Consider the following 22,204-nt stretch of genomic DNA (forward strand, 5'->3'; position numbering starts at 1 on the left):
GTCCCATGTCAGATGCTTGCCTTCTCTTGCGAGTTTGTGCAGCTTTTTCCAATTCTCCACCAAAAAAAAAAAAAAAAAAACAGTTTTAATGGATGAACAAATTCTGAAAGCTTGTGTACACTCTCATTTAATCCATGAATTGTAAGTGACACAAGGATAGAAAAATAGAGATTCTCGAGTAGAGCATTATGCATCCTGCCACCCACACACCCACCCAGAATCACTCAGCAGAAACACATCAAACCAGTGACTCACATACACTCCAAACAAGAAGGAAATGCGCTCCATATGTCCCTAATCCTGAGTGGCTATTGTATTAAACACAAAAAAATCTATGTTTTTGATCCATTGTTATGACTTTCTCATGGAAAAAAAATGCGCACTAAAGAAAATATACCCTCTAAATTGGACGGTCCTTATTTAGCCCAGCTGGTCTCTCCCTGCTATGATTTATTCAGTTCCCCCTTTACTCTGCCGGCCCAAATGGGATGTTTTCTTTCCAATAAAGTTCTGGCCACCATGATTGATTCATCAAACCACAACACTGTTCGGTTTAGCTCAGAATTGTGTAAGCAGTGTAAAATAGCCCATGCAAGTAATGAATATTGAACTACATGACAATGCCTGCAGCTGCAGTACTCCAGCCCGGTCTCAGCCATGAGAACACTTTGACATTTTGGACTTACTTTAAATGGGACATTGCCTTCACTGTGATTGATTACCTATCTCAAGCTAGTTTCACATGTCCGAACGTTGATTTTCATACCATAAAGAAATGAACGGAAATGTACTGCTGCCTGGGAGGTAGGATTAACACATTCAAAAACCAAAACAGCTATGGTATGCTTTGGAAAATGGCTGGTATGTTAAAACTGAACTGCACTACAGCAAAGATGGGCGAGCATCTCATGTCTAGCAGAGTGAAAATGTCACTGACCAACCGGGTAGCATGAAAACAAGCGTATTATTTTCTGAAGAGATGAATTTAGAAAGTAAAATAGCATGAGATGTTGTAAATATGTCTATTGATTATATGATTGTTTTCTGTGTGGCTCTAGCTGTTACTGTGTGTATCTGAGATTGCATGGAGCGCCTGTGGTTTATTAATCTGGATTATAGTGTAAAGACTCTGTTTTGAACAAACTTCATTAGCATCCAAGATCCAGCAACAGCAGATGTACCTGCATGTAGTGTAGAACATGGGCTAAAACAAGAATATAAGCTGGAATGTCATTTAAGAAACTCATAAATCATTATTTTGCATTTGAAAACACACTAAAATGTTTTTTAATGCATGTTTTGGTGTTAATCTTGAATAGTGGTTGATTGCCTTGGATCCAGACTTGGACTTGACTAAGCTGATCCTGACTACAGCCCTATTGGGAGTTGCCATGTTACTCACAGTCTTGTACTTGACAATGTACTCCACAATGGGCATTCCTCCATCATCCTGCTTGACCAGCCCCAGTCGGTAGGCCTTGCCCATTCCCCTCTGCCCGTGCACCGCTGGGGGGCTCGGTTCTCCTGAGGGACACACAGGGAGAGGGCTGTTGGAGAAGTTCAGCAGAGATGGCAAACAGTGTGTCTTTGTGTCTGTGTGTGTGTGTGAAATAGAGAGAGCCTGTGTGTGAATTTCAGAGGAGGGGAGCAGGTGGTAACGTGAGATACGAGATAAGGCTGCAGTACAAGGAGAGAGGAAGCTTTAAGTTGAATTAAATTCATATTAATAAGGCAAATTCCAGTGCATGGCTGTAACTAATGTTGACTTGTGATTCTTGTGATTCACTGTATTTTGCTAATTGGGTCTTACTTTGAACATTCATTTTCAGTGGCTGCACTGAAAACACATAATTTCAGCAGTGGAAAACTATTTTCCGCTGTAGCCTTGCCTGGATTTACTACAATCCTACTGTGCCAGATTGCAAGAATTATTCAATAAAATACTTATCATAAAAACCCTGCACTATATAATTTTAATGCAGCGGTTTTATGTTGAGACACAAATTTGACAGGACCTATTCCAAGCGCTCCAATGATCTGCACTCATATCACTGAAATATGAGAGACCGTAACGTCCATACCACATATAAGCATGCTGGAGGTTCATACGGGTGGAAAATAGCTGCCAGTTGGTCGCTCATGCCTATTAATGAAATAACTGTCTGGCCAATCCTGTTACAAACTGTGCTAATGCTGCTACTCTGGAACAATCTGGCTCTGAATTTATTTTTGTGCCATGTTTATGTTTAATCTCCTGTCATAAGTCTGGACAACATGAGAGGTCTTGCTACATTTTGTACGGTACCTGTTTATTTTTTACCTAGATTTTGTAATAGACTTGTAATCCCACAAGGAATAGAATTATATTATATTTTTCCAGTATCTTCCCATCCAATATAGCTAACACAGGCTGGTTTTAGCAGTGTGCAGGGGTCAACATTGTCCACCCACATTTTAGCTTTGCCCGTACCAGACTGCCTAACCCAATTTGCTGTCAAATGCCTCACTAATAAGCTACTGTGTCCAAGTAACAAAAAGTACCAGATTATATATTTTTACCTTATTAACACAAGACATTTAGTTTACATTTTTGGATGATAATATGGCCACAATGACTGCACTGCAGCCTGAGAAAGGACCGGTGCAGTCTCCTGTATCAGTCAGCTCCATTAACTTGTCAGCTGTAAGAGGTCAACTCTGATCCATTTATGGGGGAATAAGACACAGCGGCTGGTGAGACTGTTTTACTGATCAGCTGTTTTCCTAAAATGACAATTGGGCTTGCCGAATGTATCTGTGAGTCTACATGAATGAGTTTGTTGCCTTACTTATTGGTGAATGTACGTATCAAGCAGAACATAAGACTTTAACTTAAAACCTTTGTCAAATCACATTCAACAGGTACAGCATGTGATTCAAAGAGCAGCACTTTATTTAATTAATTAAATTAAAAACTCAACATTTACCACCAATTCCAGCAGCTTGCTACTGTTATAAAATAGCTACAGGCGTTATGGCCACAGGCTGTCTCTATCTCTGAATTACTTTCTGGAATGATACCATTTTGCTATTAAAACCAAAATTAGTTTTAGCATTGCTTTTTGCTATTGACATCAGCTAATATGGATGGTCTCCTGTACCGATACAGTATACTAGTCCATCCCTGAATCCAAGGAAACATTCAGAGGTTGAATACATGTTGAAACGGCAGTCTGTACCAATGCTAGTAGCGCTCCGCATCTGCAACCTGCATCATTTTGTGAAATCTGAACCTAGATATGTTTCTGATATTAGTTCAAATGAGTTTCCGAGGCGGGAATGTTTACCGTGCCACAAAATCAATTGCGTATTTTGTACTCGTTTGGCTTGATGTTGTACTTGATCACCTCCAGTGACTCACCATCTGGCATGTATTCAGTACCAATTAACCTGGTCAAATTCATTGTGCATCCATTGCAATGGCAGATAAACGCAATTCTGGTTGGATTTCATGTAATGGGTATAAGTGTGTGATGCTGAGGCTCACTATTGGTCATGTCCCAGCAGTTGAGAGAGAGTGAAGAGGAGTGAAAAAAATAGACTTACGGATGGGTAAAGTCTGGAAGGTCTCCGTGTGGCTAAACTCTCCCTGACCCTTTCCGTTGACGGCCGCCACTCGAACTTCATACGTCGTGTTGGGCTCCAGTCCTGTCAGCACCACTGTCGCTGGTGGGAGAGAGCAGAATCTAGTCAACCGAAAAATATGCGGTTTACCGTCCTGCAGAAAGCAGAGCAAATCATGAAAAAAACAACAGGAAATTTATCTCACTGCTGTGCTAATCTCATGTGTGACCGGACTGTTCGCCTGATTTTGTTTCACTCTGTTTTGGCAGTGCACGCACGATGAATAAAGTCTGGCTCAGCCCATTTTTAGAGCATTCTTTATAGTTGAGAGATGATAATAAAACTGGATATATTCCAGTAAATATATAACTGAGCTGTCAGAGGTCCGATCCCCACAACAGCCAGTGTGTGTCCACGAACAACCACGTGTCCTGTTGAAGTACCAGCTTATTTTCTGTAAGTCACTCAGTGTAAGAGCTTTAGCTAAATTCCTAAAATGAAATGTAAACAGAGGAGCAGCGACAGCGCTAGGGTAAAAAGACTAATAATATACAGTATGAGAGGATTATTTGTGTGCAAATGCAAGATAAAGACATAACAGCGCAAACACGATTTTGCAAACTCTTGTTTGGTAGCAAATGACAAATGACTAAAGATTTAAATGCAACACATTTCCCAGCAGAAAAAAGAAGTTGCCCTCTCATGATATTGCACTGTAAGGTCAAGTAAACAGCGTATGAATGGTACATTGCTACACTCTAGACTTGGGACTATTAGACAGTGAAAGCAGGGTGATCAGTGGCGCACATACAGTAGATTACACAGATTACAGAACAGAACAGCAAATCTCATTACCGCAGAACATTAGAGATTGCTGTTTAAATTCCACGGTCACTGTAATCTATTTACATAGCCTTCACTATTCAGAGAGCCTGCAGAGAGTTTGCAGTGTAATGAGCTTGAGTGAAAGTTGTTGTTTTGTCAGTCTGCACAAATTAAATACTTGAATGGTAATAGGTGCTTTGCAGTTCTTTAGTCCTGGAACTGAAAGCAAATTCTGCAATTTACAACCCGAGTAGGTTACTTTTCCTGGATACAAGGATACATTTCGATTTGGACAAAACCATTCAACCGAAACAAGTGCAGGCATCTCATTATACTGAAGAGTTTGTTGTGTAAGTGTCTTCTACTGAGGAGATCTGGAGTGGCTTCTATGATTAAATTATGCCACTTACTGGCTAGTAATTAGTCCAGCTCACTATTTTAATATTTTACAGCTAACCTTGAATAAATGGCAAAACTTTAATAGACATGCAGCAAATTCAAATAAAGCCCAATTCACAAAAGCCAATTATGTTTTGTTTATCCACAAGTCTCTTCCCTGCTCATGTAATTCAAATCCTTTCCCACCGTTTCTTTCCTATGTGTTGAACGTCACGGCTGCCTCTCCTGTCCCTTTGTGCGGCTGAGTTATTTTGTACATACGGTCCCAGAGCTACCTTGCTGTTTAGTATTCACCTTACTGCATCTCCATATTGTAATTGACTCTGAAATGAGGGATATTAGCGATAAGCCCTTCAGGTTTGTCGGACCTGCTTATCATCCGACCATTCGTCCTCTGACTTCCATTTTCAAAGAACTCCTTCACATCATGGCATGCTTTCCTCCAAGAGGCTCAGAAATCAATTTGGAGTCGTAAAGCATAAGAGCAGGGGAGCGTGCTCTTTCAGCTCTGACGGGTTCTGGCACTCTCCCACAAGACGGTGGAGGGACGTCATGACCTAAACTGTGTGTGTGTGTGCATGCATGTGGGTGTGTGCGTGTCGATGGGGTCGGGTAAAGTGGGGTGGCGAGCGGGGCAGAGGCTTTGAAGGATCACTTGACAGATCAAGTGCTACGGCCTCCCTGCTCATGGATGGCTAGGGCCGGTCAATGTGTGTGTGTGTGTGTGTGTGTGTGTGTGTGTGTGTGTGTGGCAGGAGGGGGGTTAACAGACAGAAACACTAGTTAATTCCAGACAGGCACGGCGGGGTCTTAATCTGCCATGGCAAGGCAGAACCTCGCAGGGGGAACAACTCATCGGTCTAATAAGTAAATGCCAGATAAGTGTGGGACTGTGCGTGAGTGTATCAGTGTTATTGGACTGTTATTGATTTCAAGAAAGAAGAATTCTTATTTTTTCTTTGGTGGCCATGGGTTTTTTGTAATTGGACAATGTAGTTTTCGACAGGTTTCAACAGCCCAAAGGTTATGAAACTCTTGCATGAGTGACCATGTAAGACTTTGAATTTATGTATAAAGAAAGCCTCTATAAAACATATATCACTTACCGCCATGACTGCAGTTCATGTTTCAGTGACAACCGGTCAGTTTTGCTTAAGTGTGTTATTCTTCCATTACTGCCAGGCCCAAACAATGACATAAATACAATATTTCATGGAAAAAATATGGATTTTCTTCTATGCGTTCACTTAAGAAAATCTGTTGTAAGTTTAAGGGGCAAAAGGTAAAGAAAAAGAAAGGAGGATGTCTACTGCAATAACTTGTCAAACCTATAAACAAAGAAATGCAGTGTTTCTGTCAGGTACGTCTGCTGAAGGTACCTGACTGAAATGCATTTCCTCTGTTAACAGAATCATGGTGTTTTGAAAGTAAAAGCAGCGACTACCTGCTTTTTTGATTTTGTTTGAGGGGAAGTAAGTAATCGATGTCTGCCAGGACTTTCATCAACCATAAGCAGTCAGGGAAGTGCAACATTATTAACAGGTTTCTGGCTTACGCTGGCCTGTAACGGACAAAATGATGTAACTGACCAGGAGTTTTTACTTCAAAGAAGAGTATGGGCTAAAAAAAAGAGTTTTGGAGGCCAGAACTGTCAGTTCCTTGTGAATTAAATATCGAGTCATTGATATTGATCAGCATCTCCATTAACTCTAAGTGGACAAAGTATTAAGGTGACACACTCTGTCTATGAAACAGGCTGGCCAGGTGAATCCAGGTGAAAGTTGTCATTTCTCCTTAGGGGGTTGGCGTTTCCCCCCAACAACCACAACAGCTGATTGATGGGATGAAGCTGAGAGGAAGCACATCCTCCAACCCAGTTCCTGTTTGACTTCAACCAGTCTATTTCAGTCATGAAGACTAACTGGAAAGGTGAGGACACAGGTTACAGAATATTTTAGTCCTCTTGACCACTGAGACATGGGTTGTACACAGTGGAGGGCGACTCAGCAGTAAAGCGCTCCTAACATTTTGCAAAGTGAGCTATAATAATACATTACGGTCATTGTGTGTTAAGGGACACAGCAGCGGAAAATCTCACTTAATGCACTTTTAACATAATGAAAAGAGGAAGACTGTCACTCACTCTGGACGCTGTGTGACTTCACGTCCCTCCAGTCCTGCGAGCCAACCTCTTTGTACTGGACCAGATAGTAGCTGATGGGCACGCCGCCATGCGAGTCGGGCTTCATGAAGGTGACGGTCGCCAGGCGCTGGGAGACAGCTGACAGACGCACCGAGTATGGGTTCGATGGCACGTCTTGGAACGCGGAGAGATGACAAGTGTCAGATATACACGGCATTCCCACCGCATTATTTCACCTCATAAACACTCCATAAATGTGACATTTCAAAGTGTCCTTGGTTTGCAGAAATGTAAAATGCAAGCATTTTTTCCAGGCGACTGGGCTGTATATGCTGTATGTAGCTTCTGTTAATCACAAAACCACATTTCAAACAGCTGGGTGAGTGCAGGCAACACAATACACACAATACTAATGTTTTCTTTGTTATATTTTTCAGCAAGTTTATTTATTCCATTATCATTACCAACTAAAAAAAAGTTATCAATAAAAATCCCCAATACTGGAAAAGAATGTGTATTTCCAAGGGCAGCAAATCACTTGACTCTTTATGGAGTCATGTTGACAAGCTGAAGGAGGAAAATGTACCCAAGTGCCATTCACATAAAACCCCTGCATTGAAATATAGTGCACAGTTTTCCATGGCAACAACTCTGGCAATGGCAGACAGGTGTTAACACTATTTGTTCAGAAATAATCAGCCTGTTTATCAGTGATTTCAATAGTTATTTGGGTGAGGAAAAAAAAGAACTTGTTTTTTTTTTCTTTAAATTTCACTGAGCAAAAAGGGCTCAAGCCGACTAAATGGAATCTTCTATTCGACATGAAGGCCTTTCAGAATTGTGTGAACTGCATCCACAATTATATTTGAGTATGCATGCACACAAAAGCATGGAGGCAGGAACACAAAACTCCACGCGCACACATATACCTCTATGTATAAACAACTTAATCCTTTGAGGTCCATAACAAACCCCGCTTTCAGAGTTGATTTTCAACACACCTCTGTTTCACCTTGCAGGCTGTTTGTACTGGAGGAAGGCAAGGACAATACACACCAGCTCTCAGCTACACTTAGATAACACCCAAAAGGTGAAGGAGATTCACTTGCATGCCACTTCAAAAATCAGATAGGAAGACTAGACTTTTGGGGCTCAAATGCATCTTTAAAACTCGCGACAAGGGCAGTTTTTTGGTTCAACTTTAAGGGAAACTTTGCTGCCAGGTTTTGCTGGAACTGCACTGAAAACAATTTGCCAGTTGGACCTCTAGCCAAGCTCGATCAGAGAGCAAACTTTGCTGGCACTGTTACAACATCAACCAATCAGAGACAAGAAAATTGGACAGGTGACCCAGATCTTCTTGACCAGCTTCTCTTGTACCTCCTGTCTTGATTTATAGCAAACAAATAAAACAAACAAAAGTAGGTCTAGAATCCAGGTAAATAATCTATTATGCATATTAAACATGATTAAGATAAAATAAAACAATCAAGTTTTAGTAAACAATTAGGAAATAATAGCTTGTTGTTCTTATACATTTAATCTAGTCGAAAGCAGATGAGTAGAAACGATGAGACTGGGATAACAGAGATGCCAGTAGCGTCTGAATCTCTTATTTCAACCACTTACAAAATGTCAAATTTGTCAGCTAATATTGCACAGTTGCTCGTACTCAGACATTTACCAGCGAGATGTGCCCATGTATAGCTTAATAGATCTAATCAGAAAAAAGTTAGTACACTGACACATAATTAAAGTGGTGATAATCCTCAAGAATCTTGTTTTTCTTGATTATGGTTAAACCTTTGGTGATGAGTGATCATTACGTCCCTGAAGTAACACAAACACTCAGTGTGGGCTGTGGCTTCATGTATTCATCCTTCCTTCCTCTAGTTATTTCCAACAAAAGGTTGTTGCTGCATCTGACTCACTTCCTGTGCAGCAAAGTTCTTGTGGAAAAGCTATAATGAACTGGCTGTTGTGTGAATCACTATATTGTGTGGTCTAAATTGATGATAGAGCAACATAATGGATTTTTTTTTTATATGAAAACCTTGTGAATTATTACCCTGATACATCATTAACACGTTAATTTACCACGATGCAACAGGTTGTTTCAGTCAAGTATTCTTATTGGCCACAATGCACTCCAACCCTGGCAATAATTCCTTTAAAAAACAACCGTCCTTGAGATAACCAGGGAGCATGTCAGCAATCTTTCTTGTTTTCTGCTGCTTTTTATTCTAATGTGTTTGCTACTTTGAGGAAAACTTTTCAGACTATACACATGCATTAGCGCCTGCACTATAAATGCCATAATACCCTTGAGCTGTTTTTTTAACCATAAATACAGGTACTTTTAGCGCTGCCGATGGTACTGCATCATTGTCATGCCCATAATCAAAGTAAAGAATGCCCTCCCTGATATTATTGCCATAATAACTCTAAGCCCTGAAAGCAATTCAACATAATTGACTTAGTTTGAGGCGAGTACATCACTGACATCACTCTCACAGCTGCATCTTTCTTTTTGTCCTTTGTGACTGTGTTTTAGATCCAAATCTGAGGACACACTGGGGTGCTAAAAAAAAAAAAAAAGTCTTAGTTTGAATAAAACAAAAACATATTCAAAAACATTGAAAAACATCATTACAGATGGTCCCACTTCAATACACCAGAAACGCCTTCACAAGTAGGAGCGAGGTGGATGCCAGCATCTGTTTTTGGAAGTTTCTTGTAGCTATTACCTGCAGGTTTTTACACACTTCAGTGATTACCTTTGAAGATGGCGTGTGAGGAACTGATGAGTTTTAGCCAGGTTGAAATCATCAGTCTTCCCTCTCCGGGCCTGTGAGTGTGTGTGTGTGAGTATCTGCATGCATCTGTGCATATTTGCATGTCTTCCAAAACACATTGTTTCCTACAAGTCAGCTTTTTACGCACTACTTTTCTCCTTAGCCAGAGCAATTCAATCTGCACTAAAGAAAATTGAACTGCACTATTGTGTATTAGCCTGCGCTACCGTAAATTAGGGGGTACTTCAGTAAATAGCGAGGGGTATGGTAAATCAGCCAGCACTATTTGAGATTAGGCTAGGCTGAATAGGGGTTGGGAGTTGTAGTGGAATTTATCTTCACGTGAATTGCAAATAAGGCTATTGCCATTAGTTGAGAGCTAGAGGGTTACAAAATTGTTGAATGGCTGGTGCTGCTGTGAGAGCACTAAATTCAAAAGGCCTGGGGTCTCCGGCTCCACAGCATCTGGACTTGAGATTAAACAGTGGCGCTCATGTCAGTGTCACCGCTTCTATTAGTTTGTGGTTTGCTCAGATGAAAATAATTTGCACACTCACCTGCCTGGGCTAAGATGAACTCTTGGTATCGTACGCCAATGTTGTTGCGGGCCGTGCAGTTGTAGCGCCCAAAGTCCCTGTCGGACATGGGTGTCACCTAGAGTCAAGTAAAACAACAAAAATGACAAAAGCTGACATCAGATCAAAGCTTGAACCAATTCAACTTCTCTGATCCTTGTAAGCGATGTGTCCCTTGGGCATGACTGTGAGGGTAAAATAACACAGTTTCTGCTTGCGCCCACCTCCAGCAGAGACCTGCCCTCTGCGCTGTGCACCCTCGTGTTTGCGGTTCCCTCGGCAGAGATGGTGAAGCGCTCTCTCCTCCACAGCATGGTGGCGGGAGGGTTGGACATCACGTCGCAGCTGATGTTCACTGGGTTCCCCTCCCACGAGTAGAAGATGGTGTGGTTGGTCAAGAACTTTGGTATATCTGCCCAAAACACATGAGGGCTGGATATTGGCAAGGACCTCACGCTTATCATGATACAAGTTATTATAACACTTTGCAATACTAATACAGAATTTGCTGAAAATGTCTAAACAGAAATGAAAACACAACCTGCTGCATAACATCACATGAAAATGAAGAGTGTAAATGATACTAAGGCTGGGCAATGTGGACAAAATCAAATATCACAATATCTTTGATCGAATACTTAAATATTGACATTATGATATTTTAAGGTTGCTGCTTTCATAAGATATTTACACACAAGATTTTTTTTTTTATAGTCATTCATGGCTAATGCGGATATGATCAAGCAGTTTGAGAAAAATTAGCAGAACAGCCATAACAGTCTAAGTTCAAAATTGTGCATCCCTTTACTGTAATGCAGCCTTTAAAGCCAGGAAAAGAGAACTCTTATGTCATGTCAGAGTATAACGATGTCGACAGTCCCAGCCTAAATCTAGTCTCATACCACAGTATTCATAACTAATGATTTATGGCGCGGCCCTAAAACACAGATATCAATTCTCATACTTGCTACCTAGCCGGTGCACCAGTGTGAGACATAAATTGCATTATGTAAAAGAGTAATTGTTGGTGTTGCTCAAATTTGTGGCAGCCAATTAAACACTCAAACCGAAGGTGAGCCGTGCTGTATGATCAAAGACAGAAAAATGACTTGCCCGGGCTTATCCCGCCGATACCTCAAAGGGAGGAGAAAAAGCATTTCATTAACACTTCCTGGGCTCCCTCTGCAATGTTAAAAAAGAAAAACTTAAACTTAATTGAAGCCACCTCACACTAGGGGGAAAAAAAATCTCCATTACGATAATCTCCCCAAGAATAAAAATAAAAGATGCATACAGAAGCTCATTTGGCCCAGCAAATAGGATGGGCAGTAATGGCCGATCGGAGCGGCGAGCTGTCGTGTGGATTTCTCTCGGCCCAGTCAGCCTGGCCCAGTCGGAGAGGCATTATGGTTGTTTTATGCTCGCTTGCAGGATTCCATTAAAGAGATTGATGCCTGGCTCTCTGTCACAGGCGAGGACGTGTTATCCCCCTGCAGCCTGCAGTGACTTAGTAAATGAGTTCATTAGTTTGGTGGCAACGGCTGGCTCAGCCCCGCCACACTCAGACTCACAGGCTGGGTCTTTGTGGAACGGGGGACTCCAGCGTGAGGCAGAGGAAGTTGTCAGCTGTGGCTCCACCTAAGCGAGATTATGGCATTATGACAGCAACTTTGCCTCGGGGTTGGAGAGTGGATGCATGCTAATGTACTGTTTTTCTTTTCTGTGGTTAAGCACACAAAACATGAGCACTGTTAGTGCATATTGTCACTGTTAGGTGAAAACCTCACATGTCCAAAATGACAGTCGCCTTCTTTTCTCAGTCTACAGGGGATCATGTAATTATTCAACTGAAGCCAAATTGATGTGAAGTTTTCATGACAACAGCGCCACGCTCCATGGCAAGCTGCTCTAATATTCTTTAAAATGCACTGGCGCATAACTCTAACTAACTCTAACTTTTTCTAGCAGTGAAAACAGAAAAGCTATTAGTGCAAATAAAAAAATAAAAACTGAATTGTAAGACCAAGACAAGTACTCTACTTCAGGATTGAAATCACGTTAGAAACTGCAATTCAATTCAATTCAATTCAATTCAATTCAATTGCAGTTTTTGAATTTGTTTTTGTTTTCTTCGAACAAGTGCAAGTGGGATGAGATAATCACACTTATTTCCAATGCATTTTTACTTGTTTCAGTTTTGTTTGCATCAAGAAAAAAAAATGGAAAGAATTTGGTTGGCATCCGAAAGAAGAGCATTTATCTCATCCTACTGGCAGATTTCTTACCTTGTTTAAAAAAAAAAAAAAAAAAAAAAAAGATTTATGAAACTAAATGTCTTGAAGAGATGGGTATTTTGTTGCTGTGCTGTAACTGGAAGAACAGCATTTGTGGGCTCCTCCTCCTTTTCATTTCTTTGAGATTCAAAAGGGGGAAAGGCTGCCACCAAATTGCACTTTCCCCCTCCTGCATTGCTTGTGTTGTTGTTGGTCTCTTTCAGGCAACACAGAGCTGCTCCCGCAATGAACCTAATCATTCCAAGGCCAAAATGGAGATCTTTGCTTCAAAGCTCATTAGGCAGGGGATAGCCAACCCAAATAACCCAAAACAACCAGCACTGAGGAATGGGTGTGTTCATGGGGAAGCAGGGAGCTGTCAGGGTGAGAAACCGAATGGCAATGCAGGATTTCCGCTCACTAATTAACCCTTCTGGAAGCTGTGTGGGGTGTGTGGCGAGTGAGGTTATGTGTGTGTGTGTGTGTGTGTGTATGTGTGTGTGAAGGGCTGCTGTTATATTAATCTGCTGTTCTTGATAAGGCAAAATAGGCAGAGTGTTAAAAGTAATACTAAAACGAGGCACTCCCGAATGAGTGCTGAACAAGATATCAATATTATATCGATATTGTGATATTACTAGATAACGTCTGGGACTTCTAATTGTGATATGGCATAGGTGTTGTCTTCCCCTGGTTTTAAAGGCTGCATTACAGTAAAGGGATGCAATTTTCTGAATTTATTAGACTGTTGTAGCTGTTCTGTTATTTGCCTCTACCTGCCTGCCATTGTGATATTTGATTTCATCCATAGCTCCCAGCCCTATACTGAACTATTGAACTCTAATAACTGCAAGGAGCTCACATGTTCCTTGTATCTTACATTTTCTGCTCCGCGTGACAGCATGAGTGTGTGCGATTATGTGTGTGTGCATGACCGATAAATACCAGTAAGTGGTGGAGTCTCTGTTATTTTGTCCACAGTCTGTAGTTTGCATAAGGAACAGGGGGTTTACGAGAGAGATGGTTGCACCTCATGGCATCTCTAGGTGGTTCAACCAAAAATCTGGGATTTCATACCCTTTCATATAGCCTTCTTTCAAGCATTGATCAAAAATGTACAATGCTCACATTCAATGTCCAGGAACATGCTCTTCTGATGGCCTCCGATCCTGCTGAGGGCTTCACAGTCAAAGCGACCCAAGTCAGAGAGCCTCACGCCGCTGATGGTCAACATTGACTTGCCATGGCGACCGCGAACTTCGAAGCGTCCGTCCTGGCTCTGAGGACACACACACAAAACACACCTTAAAGTCAAGTAATCACATGAAGTTGCTCAGCCAACTTTTGTACCTGGCAATGAATGTCAGCCACTTGATCCATTTTGACCCTCCCCTCCTTCCAGGCAATGGTGACTTGTCACACGGAGTCAGGGTTAATGCAATAAACTGCCGATTTATTACAAGGTCATTACATCTGTATGAAGACAGATGGTATCAATTTGAAGCAACGGGTCAATTACAGCAGACGAGGCTATCATTCCTGTAATCGACATTCACTCGTAATGAGAAAAAACTGCCCAGAAGCATCTTTGTTTCAGACACGATATTGCTCTGGCCGTGGGATTGTTACCTAACAGATAACCTCCGTCACCCCTAGAAACTACTTTTCAACGGCACTGCCATGAACTTTCACTTGATGCACTTTCAGAACTATGCAATGACATTTGGGTAAGTAGCTGACATCAAGGTCAGTTATGGTGGGTTTTTCATCATGTCGCTGATGAATGAAAAAACTAAAAAAAATAAAGATTTTCTTGCCACCGAGTGTTGATCGTCTGTTCTCTTTAATGGAGCATGCATGCATGGAGAGAAAAACACAGTGAAAGGTCAGCGCAGATTTCTGAAGTGTGACGCTGAGCAAAGTCTTTTGTATAAAGTTGGGGGGTGTATCCTTCCAGGCAGGGTTGCTAGGGCACCGAGAGTCTCTGAGGAAAGAAGACACTGGGAGAACAATGGGGAGATTCACACAACAACCTTGTCCAGAATCACAAGATGTTTTGCATCATACAAAGCAAGATAAATTCCAGTAAAGGCACAACACTTGACAGTCTGAAGTCAGAGGAGAGAAGAAGCTACTAAAAATGGAGTCTATGTAGAACATAAGACTGGCAGCTCTAGGAAAGAAAGCAGTTCCACAGGTCTGGAAGCCAGGGGATTTGAGAGAGTGCTGATAATGAATCTCAAACAAACGTGTGTTGCTGTGCATCCTTCAAAACATTTCTTCAGCATTGGGTCGCTGTTTAAAATTGTGTTGTTTGGTGGGCCGGGAACAGTTGCATTCATTTTGGGGAGGAACAGTCCCGGTGAAGCCCTTGTTCTCACGACAGGTAGGGCGCCAACAGGTCAAAGTTGGAACCCAAACTATCACTTTAAATGAAAGAAAACTGTGAGGAAAGTATTCCACCAGCTTATTTTCCAGGGCTTCTCTTGCACCTAGAACCCAACAAGCCATTTTGAAGGCATTCAATCATTATTAATGAGCCATTGGCTGCTGATTGCCTCCTCGTATTGGTGGCCCTTCTCTCCTCCCTGGCATTAACAATGGCTGCTGTCCCACGAAACTGCTAAAGCATTGGGGGGTCGGATGTGAATTTCACCCTCTAAATGATTGGTTGATTTTTGATGAGGACCAGTTGTGATAAAAACCACTGGGGCCAGTTCTGATTAGTTTGTTTTTCTGGTGAGATTATTTCCCACAGAGAACCTTGTTAAACAGCAAATAGTACCACCACAGTATTTTAACATCATTTAATTAGTAGCCCCATACTGCAGAATCCATGCCAAAAGCCTGCAAGCGAGTTCAGGCAGTCAGCGCAAGCCGCTTCGCCATCACGTGACCCACACTTGCTCAAGGCATCCACATCAAACCCTCCATCCGAATAATGTGGTCTATTTAAACCAGCAAATTGCAATTATTCACCCTCTGCTCCTCCATGTTGCTGCCTGCTGCTGCAATCTGCAATCCCACCTCCACCCCAGCATCCACCTGTAAGCTCTGATTACAGGTTTGTCAATAGGGGGTTAAGGTACCAATTGCCACTACCCATTTCACTCAACTTGCTCAAGCACAAGCTCACAGGCAGTGATCAAATCACTCTTGATGCCATGCGACTATTACTCTTTATACACATTTCACTGTAATATATTAATAATGATACGTTCCCATGAGTTGTCTGAGCGAGCGAAGTAAAATGTTTTTCCTGTAATACTAACCCTCTTCAACATACAGACATGCATTTATAACCACACTGACGTTCATTATGGTTATAAAAACTGTTCTTAAAGTCAATCACTTGCTAGACTCTAAATATGCCTCAGTATTTTCACTCTTCTGCTTTGCTACATTTCTAGGTGTACACATGTAAAACGCACTCCTGTTCACACAGAATAACTTTGCAGCATCTCAGTGAGCACTTAATGAACTTGATGAACTCGGGGAGCGAGACCTTTAGTCTGCATCATTATTTCCATGCAGCAAAGAATATGTGCGATGAACAAGTTATTTTGATAATCAGAATTGTGAATTAGACTGAGGGCCATTCCCTCTCCTATAAGGAAGGCACTACACTGAATAGGAAACAGTTTGAGCTCAGTTCTCCTTATTATTCATGGAGTCTAAGAACACCGTGGGGTATTTTCAGTATAAGTACCCGCCAAATGGCATACGGCATATATTATAGTGGCAATCTATGCTGGGTTCTTGAAGCCTTGAGTGCAGAAAGACATGGCCATCAAAGATAGTAGCAACATATCATGATTGCACTGTCACTGGTTAAGTAATGCTGAAATAGACCGGCTTGTATAATCTGAGATGCTTGTGCACATGGTGTATCTGCTCTGTGCAGAGAAACGAGCGTCCTGTTAAGGCGGGGAAGCTGACACGAGCACGTCTGACGAACACGTTCAGGAAATTATCTTGGGAGTGAAACACTGGACATAAAGTATGAATCCACACAGACACATGCTCACAAACACACACACACACACACACACACACACACAGAGGCTTTGTGGATTTAAAGCGACGTTTGGGACAAAATTCAGCCTTGGGGATTTTAAGAGAGAGAACAGCATTAGGGGCTTGACTGAGGAACTTCTTTGTCCTAATCATAACATTTTGACTGGAAATGTGCTTTTGATTGCCGGGTTGCTTTCCCCACATTATTGCCTTCTAATTAGTCAATTAAGTCAACTTAGATGGACAGCATTAGAGTGGAGGACAATGGAACTTGTTCAGCTGAGGGCCTGAGAGTTAATCTAGGATTGCTCTCAATTTAGTGTAGTGGGTTTGCTCCTAATAAAGGAATTGGAACTAAAACAAACAATGGGAAAAAAAAAAAACATTAACCGCTAAAACAACAATGCTACAGCATCCCGGGGCTGAGGAACAACAGCGGGCTCCTAATAAGCCTATTTAGGAATAAGATATCCCACAATCCTATGGGGGTTTGCATAGTTAGAGTGATAATCCATGAGATGCTCGCCTTTTTGGTTATGGTGACATCTTTGTTGCTGAGTGCTTACTGCTGTGTTTCTCCACTTCCGATTGATTAATCAGCATGTTCAGAGCTGTGACGTCTTTTTTTCTTAGATTTTCTGTAGGTGGCGCTCTTCTCTAGGCTTGTCCAACCATGGTGGCTATTGGTGCTCATGTTATCTACCCAGTTGTTCTTTTCTTTATTCCAAACAACCCTGTTGCTGCTGCAGAAAACATAAAACACGTCTCTTCCTTTGTTCATGGGCTTTTTACCTGGGAAGGAATTATAGACATTGAGTTTTTAAAAACAACTCTGCAACAAATCTCAAGTCTTAAAACCTTTAACCTTTAAAAGAGTGAAAAATCTGACAGTGAGATGAGATATTCCCACTTCTCTCCAATGTTGATCAAGTTGTTCACAGAATTTTCTTGAATCAAGTGTCATTTTCTTGATGCTACTGGGCTAATCTGTCTTACTCTGTCTTGTTTCAATATGTGAAACTGCATTAGGAACACGTGGGATTATCTCATCCCACTGGCAGATTTGCTCACTTGTTTGAAGAAAAACAATATTTCCAAGACTGAATATGAGACTAAATGACTTGTTGAAATGGAGATTTGCTGCAGTGAGCCAATATAAAAAGCTTATATCGAGTCACTATTGTATCAGTCAGCAACAGATATACTGTTAAGTCGATAAGGTTAATGCAGTCCTACACTTTGCCTCACCTGATTGTGCCCCCTTCTCCCCTGCTCTTAAGCACTTTATCTTAAAAAAAGTTTTTCTTTTAAATAAGAATGTGCATGTTAATATTTATCCTCTCCCCTTCCCGTTTACCCTGCTGGTTTTCCTATTTCCGCCTTTTCATTGTACTATTTATGCAATGACACAAATCCATTTTCTCTGCACAACATGTGCTCCAATATAGTATGAGTGAATCTTGCACACTACAGTATGTAAGAGAACTCAGCATAATTTTGTCACCATCCCCTCTACAGTTGTGTCTGAGGTTGTGTACAGTACGTGTTTATGCATAAGTGTGCACACATGCTTTCTATATTTTTGTGTGTGTGCATAGGAAGCTGTTTGCATATGTTTGTGTACACGCACGCGAGTGTGTGCTCATGCTGCACGGCTCCTTCATAGATTTCCCTGGATAATCGATGCACATCCGGTCCCTTCCCAATGCCCCGCTGCCAGCCCCCTGCCTCTGTTAATAGTCATTATGTGTCTAAGCCCCATAAGCCTCGCCCGTGAATCCCCCTCTTCTGAATCACTCTCTCTTTATGTTGTCGCGCGGAGTCGACCTCAACATTATCCTGTTTAGAATGGCTTATCTTTGCTCTTATCGTCGCAATGCTATCAACCAATGGGGTGAAGCGGCTTTTAAAAGCTCGGTTCTGGTCTCTTTGTGCCGCTGCTGCACACTTCGCTTGTTTGCTTTGCCAGCTGAGGTCAATGGGATTGGGAGAATGTGTGTTGAATGGGAATGGGAAGGATGAGGGGATGAGAGAGGAGGAGGAGAAAGAGAGGAAATCTTCCAGGAGGGAGGCTCTGAGTCAGGAAATTTCTCCTAACCCTGCTCTCTCTCTCTCTCTCCCTCTCCCTCTCCCTCTCTCTCTCTCTCTCGCTCTCTCTCTCTCTCTCTCTCTGCCAACTGACAGGGTCTGTGTCTAGAGACGAACTCAGCCCCTAAAGCATAGCCTGTTTGATATGCAGCTCAGAGGAATGAGTAAGGAGTGAGGCCAGACATGAAGCCCCACAGCGAAACACACACGTACAAACATCCACACATGCACATGCACCATCCCATGACTGCGTGCTCTCACACAAACACACACACACACACACATAGACATACAAACAAACAGGCTACACATGGGTATTGAGCGACATGAGAAAACACACAGATAAAAGCTAAAGAAATGGGTAAGTTGGGGGAGTACAAGCTGCAGAGGAGATGGAGGAGATGAAGGGACAGACAGGTAGAGGAAGTAAAAAAAAAAGGAAATAACAAATGTGTAAAAATATGAAAAGGCCCGTGGGGAGCGAAAGCCTCTCTCTATCTGATCCGCAAGACCTCAAGAATGACAGAGGGTGTGTATTTACAATGACCACGTGAGGGGCAATCTGAAATGTGATCTGTCAAATGGAATTCGGCCGAAAACTGCACCAGCATTAATTTCCATAATACTCCAAATGTTGAGGAATTTTCAGATATCAAAAATGTCAGCTGTAAATGTCAGAGCTGGAATCACACTAGTCTAACAGGAAATTATTGCTTATTTAAACAGCTGAGCATGAGGCTTGAACCTTGGGTCTCCGTAGTGCATCAGACTAATCCGCGACCACCATCGCTTCGTGACAAGCCCTCTTACAACAGCACACTGACATTTCATAATACCTTTACGACTGGAGAATAAGTTTGGGAAGTGAGGATAAGACCAAACCTTAGCTGAAGGAAGCAGCGTGATGGCATCTGAAACTAAAGTACTGCTTTTTCTTTAAAGGAATACTCCAATGTTTTGGGCAAAATACCCTTTTACCAATGTACTCAGACTGAGACAAGATGTTCGATACCATGTTCACCTCTGTGCATGCAGTGGTTTGGGTCCTATGGGTAGCATTTCCTGTTTGTTTAACATAATGACTTGAAGTGAGAAGTGGGAGTCATTAGCCTCGCACTATCTTGATTTCAGTGGGGCTGTCGGCCAGGCTGAATTAAAAAAAAAAAAAAAAAAAAAATCCATTGATAAGAGCTAAAGCTGGTGCCAATAAATGTGAAATTCAGAGTTTCACTTCTGGATGGCCTTTGAGGTTCTGTGTTTTGTTGTAGAGCTGAAGTGTACTGAATCAGAAACGTCAGTACTAAATCAAGGACAAGTACACAGTGGTAACATCGGTTCCTTCTTAGCTTTGGATGTTTGAATTTTGCCTGAAAAGAACAAAGGCAACGGTGCAGTCAAACAATATCCTGACCAAAATCCTCCCTCGGTTCATAATTAAATTCCAGCAATTGTATCCCATTATGGGTTACGGTGTTAAATGACAAAGAATGAAAAGAATAGAAATAACATTATGCAGTGGGTAAAAGTGGGTCCTCTGAAGCTTAATGTCTCTCAACAACAGGAGAGTGGGTGCAGACTGGATATGCAGATTGGAGAGCAAATTGAGAGAGGAACATCCTGCCTTAAACCTAAATGACTATGGCCATCCATCATGCCTCGCGCTACAGAAGCTGTGTTTGTCTTTGCGTATGTTTAGGTGTGTTGGTTTGCACTCCGCATTTCCATAATTGCATTTGCTGTGGGAAGAGAAGCACTTACTCTCATTTTCAGCTGTGATTTATCAACCCCGCGCGATTCGAGCCAATGCACACATTCATTTATCTCTGCAGTGACCTTTTTCCAAAGCAAAAAGAACAGCTGCCATCTTTGTTTTTTTTTTCCTTTTTTTTTTTTTTTACTGCCTCTGTGGAAGCGTCAGCCCCCTGCCAGGAAACAGTGATGGAAGCACAAACAGTTTTGATATCGATGGCAGCTTTTTCCAAAATAATTACTTTTCCGAGGACATGTAGCTGCACCTCAATCAATTTGTGATCTCTGACGCTATTCTTTTGCACTGTGGCGGAGTGAATAATGGATGCTCGCAGAAAAAAAAAAAAAAATTCATAAGAGGGACTCGGACATGTGAACTGCACACAGTGTCGCTGACACAAATTGAGGCACAAAGTGTAAACTGAAAGCATTAACGAGTGCCCTCAAAACTAACTTCAAGGTTCTTGCCGCTTCTTTGTGCTGAGAGCTAATCATAACAAATGCACGTTTTGATTTCCCCGGAGATGACAATCACCTAGTGGTTTAATAAAAAAAATGTTGAACACTCCTTTTCAAAGAACATGGATCAAGGTGAATATGTGCATGTGCGTGTAGGGCTCGTGCGGCTGCAACTTCAACTTTACGGACAGAGACGAGAAGGATGAAGAGGGGAGGAGAGTTTGTAGGCCATACTTCTGCAAGGGTACAGAGAAGCCAATATGTACGGAAGGAGGACCCATTTAGCTTGGATATTGTGCAAGCTCTTCCATCTACATTTTGTTTTCAAAGGGGACCAGGAAAGAGGGATCAGTCGTCACACAGTGGATTAAGAGCGATCATAGTAAAATCTACCTTTGGACAGGACATGCACAGTGTTTGTGCCCTTGAATGATTGTAATGGGAGCGTTGCATCAACAGCAGATGGGAATCATTATGTCTGGTTTCATTTTACAAGGACATACATAAGCCGTTACCAGTTAACGTCAGCTATTTTTGTAGCACTGGTCACTGCAGTCTGCACATGTAATTCTCTTTTTCTCTGCATAGATAACAATAATGAGACGCTTTCATGATCACCATACGGACACCTACTTTATGGAAAAAAATACATTTCAGGATATTGTTCTTGCCCTAAAAAAAAAAAACGCTTGAAATCTGATTGTGGTGATTTTGTACTTCAATTGAAGGGTTACAAGCTCTTCTATGGGTTGAGGAAATGCTGAGTCTGTTTCAAAACCCTGTTGGATAAGCTCAAAAATGCACAGTGGTTGAGCTAAAACAAGCCTTCTCTTTGGTGTGTCAAAAATGTATTTGTCCATGTTGATAACATTCATTCAGAGTAAATTTTGTTTTATATACAGTACGTATATAAAAACATATTTGGCCAATGTTTGCTATTATAGGGATATCTACACATATTCTTAAGTAGTATGTATTACACTCTACAGTATTAGGAAAGCTAGCTTTGAAAGCTACCAGTTACTTCACACCGCAGTGAAGCGCCTCTCTTGGGAAATACAGTTTGGTTGTTTGGAGCTCATCATACTACTAATATGAGTTTATGGCATAAAGTATACAATATTGATGGGATGGTGACAGCTTTGATTTTGTATGCAGTGTCCATCATCCAGACACTCGCCTTGCAGAAAGTGCAGTCCAGCAGGGGTTATTGCACCAAGCAGGATTATCAGGATTACAGCTGAAAAAAACAAACAAACTGCTATGCGAATGTAAATA

The 22,204-nt window shown here is 41.7% G+C and overlaps 1 protein-coding gene across 1 annotated transcript in view; it reads right to left on the reverse strand.

The window, feature by feature from the left end:
- Positions 1 to 22,204, reverse strand: part of ncam2 (neural cell adhesion molecule 2) — a 310,228-nt gene that overhangs the window by 31,500 nt on the left and 256,524 nt on the right. The window contains exons 9-14 of the mRNA XM_030066462.1: positions 13,742 to 13,892; positions 10,565 to 10,752; positions 10,323 to 10,419; positions 6,971 to 7,144; positions 3,586 to 3,705; positions 1,403 to 1,524 (exon numbers count right to left, since the gene is read on the reverse strand). Coding sequence (XP_029922322.1) covers positions 1,403 to 1,524; positions 3,586 to 3,705; positions 6,971 to 7,144; positions 10,323 to 10,419; positions 10,565 to 10,752; positions 13,742 to 13,892 — 852 coding nt within the window. The remainder of the gene's footprint in view (positions 1 to 1,402; positions 1,525 to 3,585; positions 3,706 to 6,970; positions 7,145 to 10,322; positions 10,420 to 10,564; positions 10,753 to 13,741; positions 13,893 to 22,204) is intronic.

This window comes from Myripristis murdjan, chromosome 2, assembly GCF_902150065.1.
Source record: "Myripristis murdjan chromosome 2, fMyrMur1.1, whole genome shotgun sequence".
Taxonomy (NCBI): domain Eukaryota; kingdom Metazoa; phylum Chordata; class Actinopteri; order Holocentriformes; family Holocentridae; genus Myripristis; species Myripristis murdjan.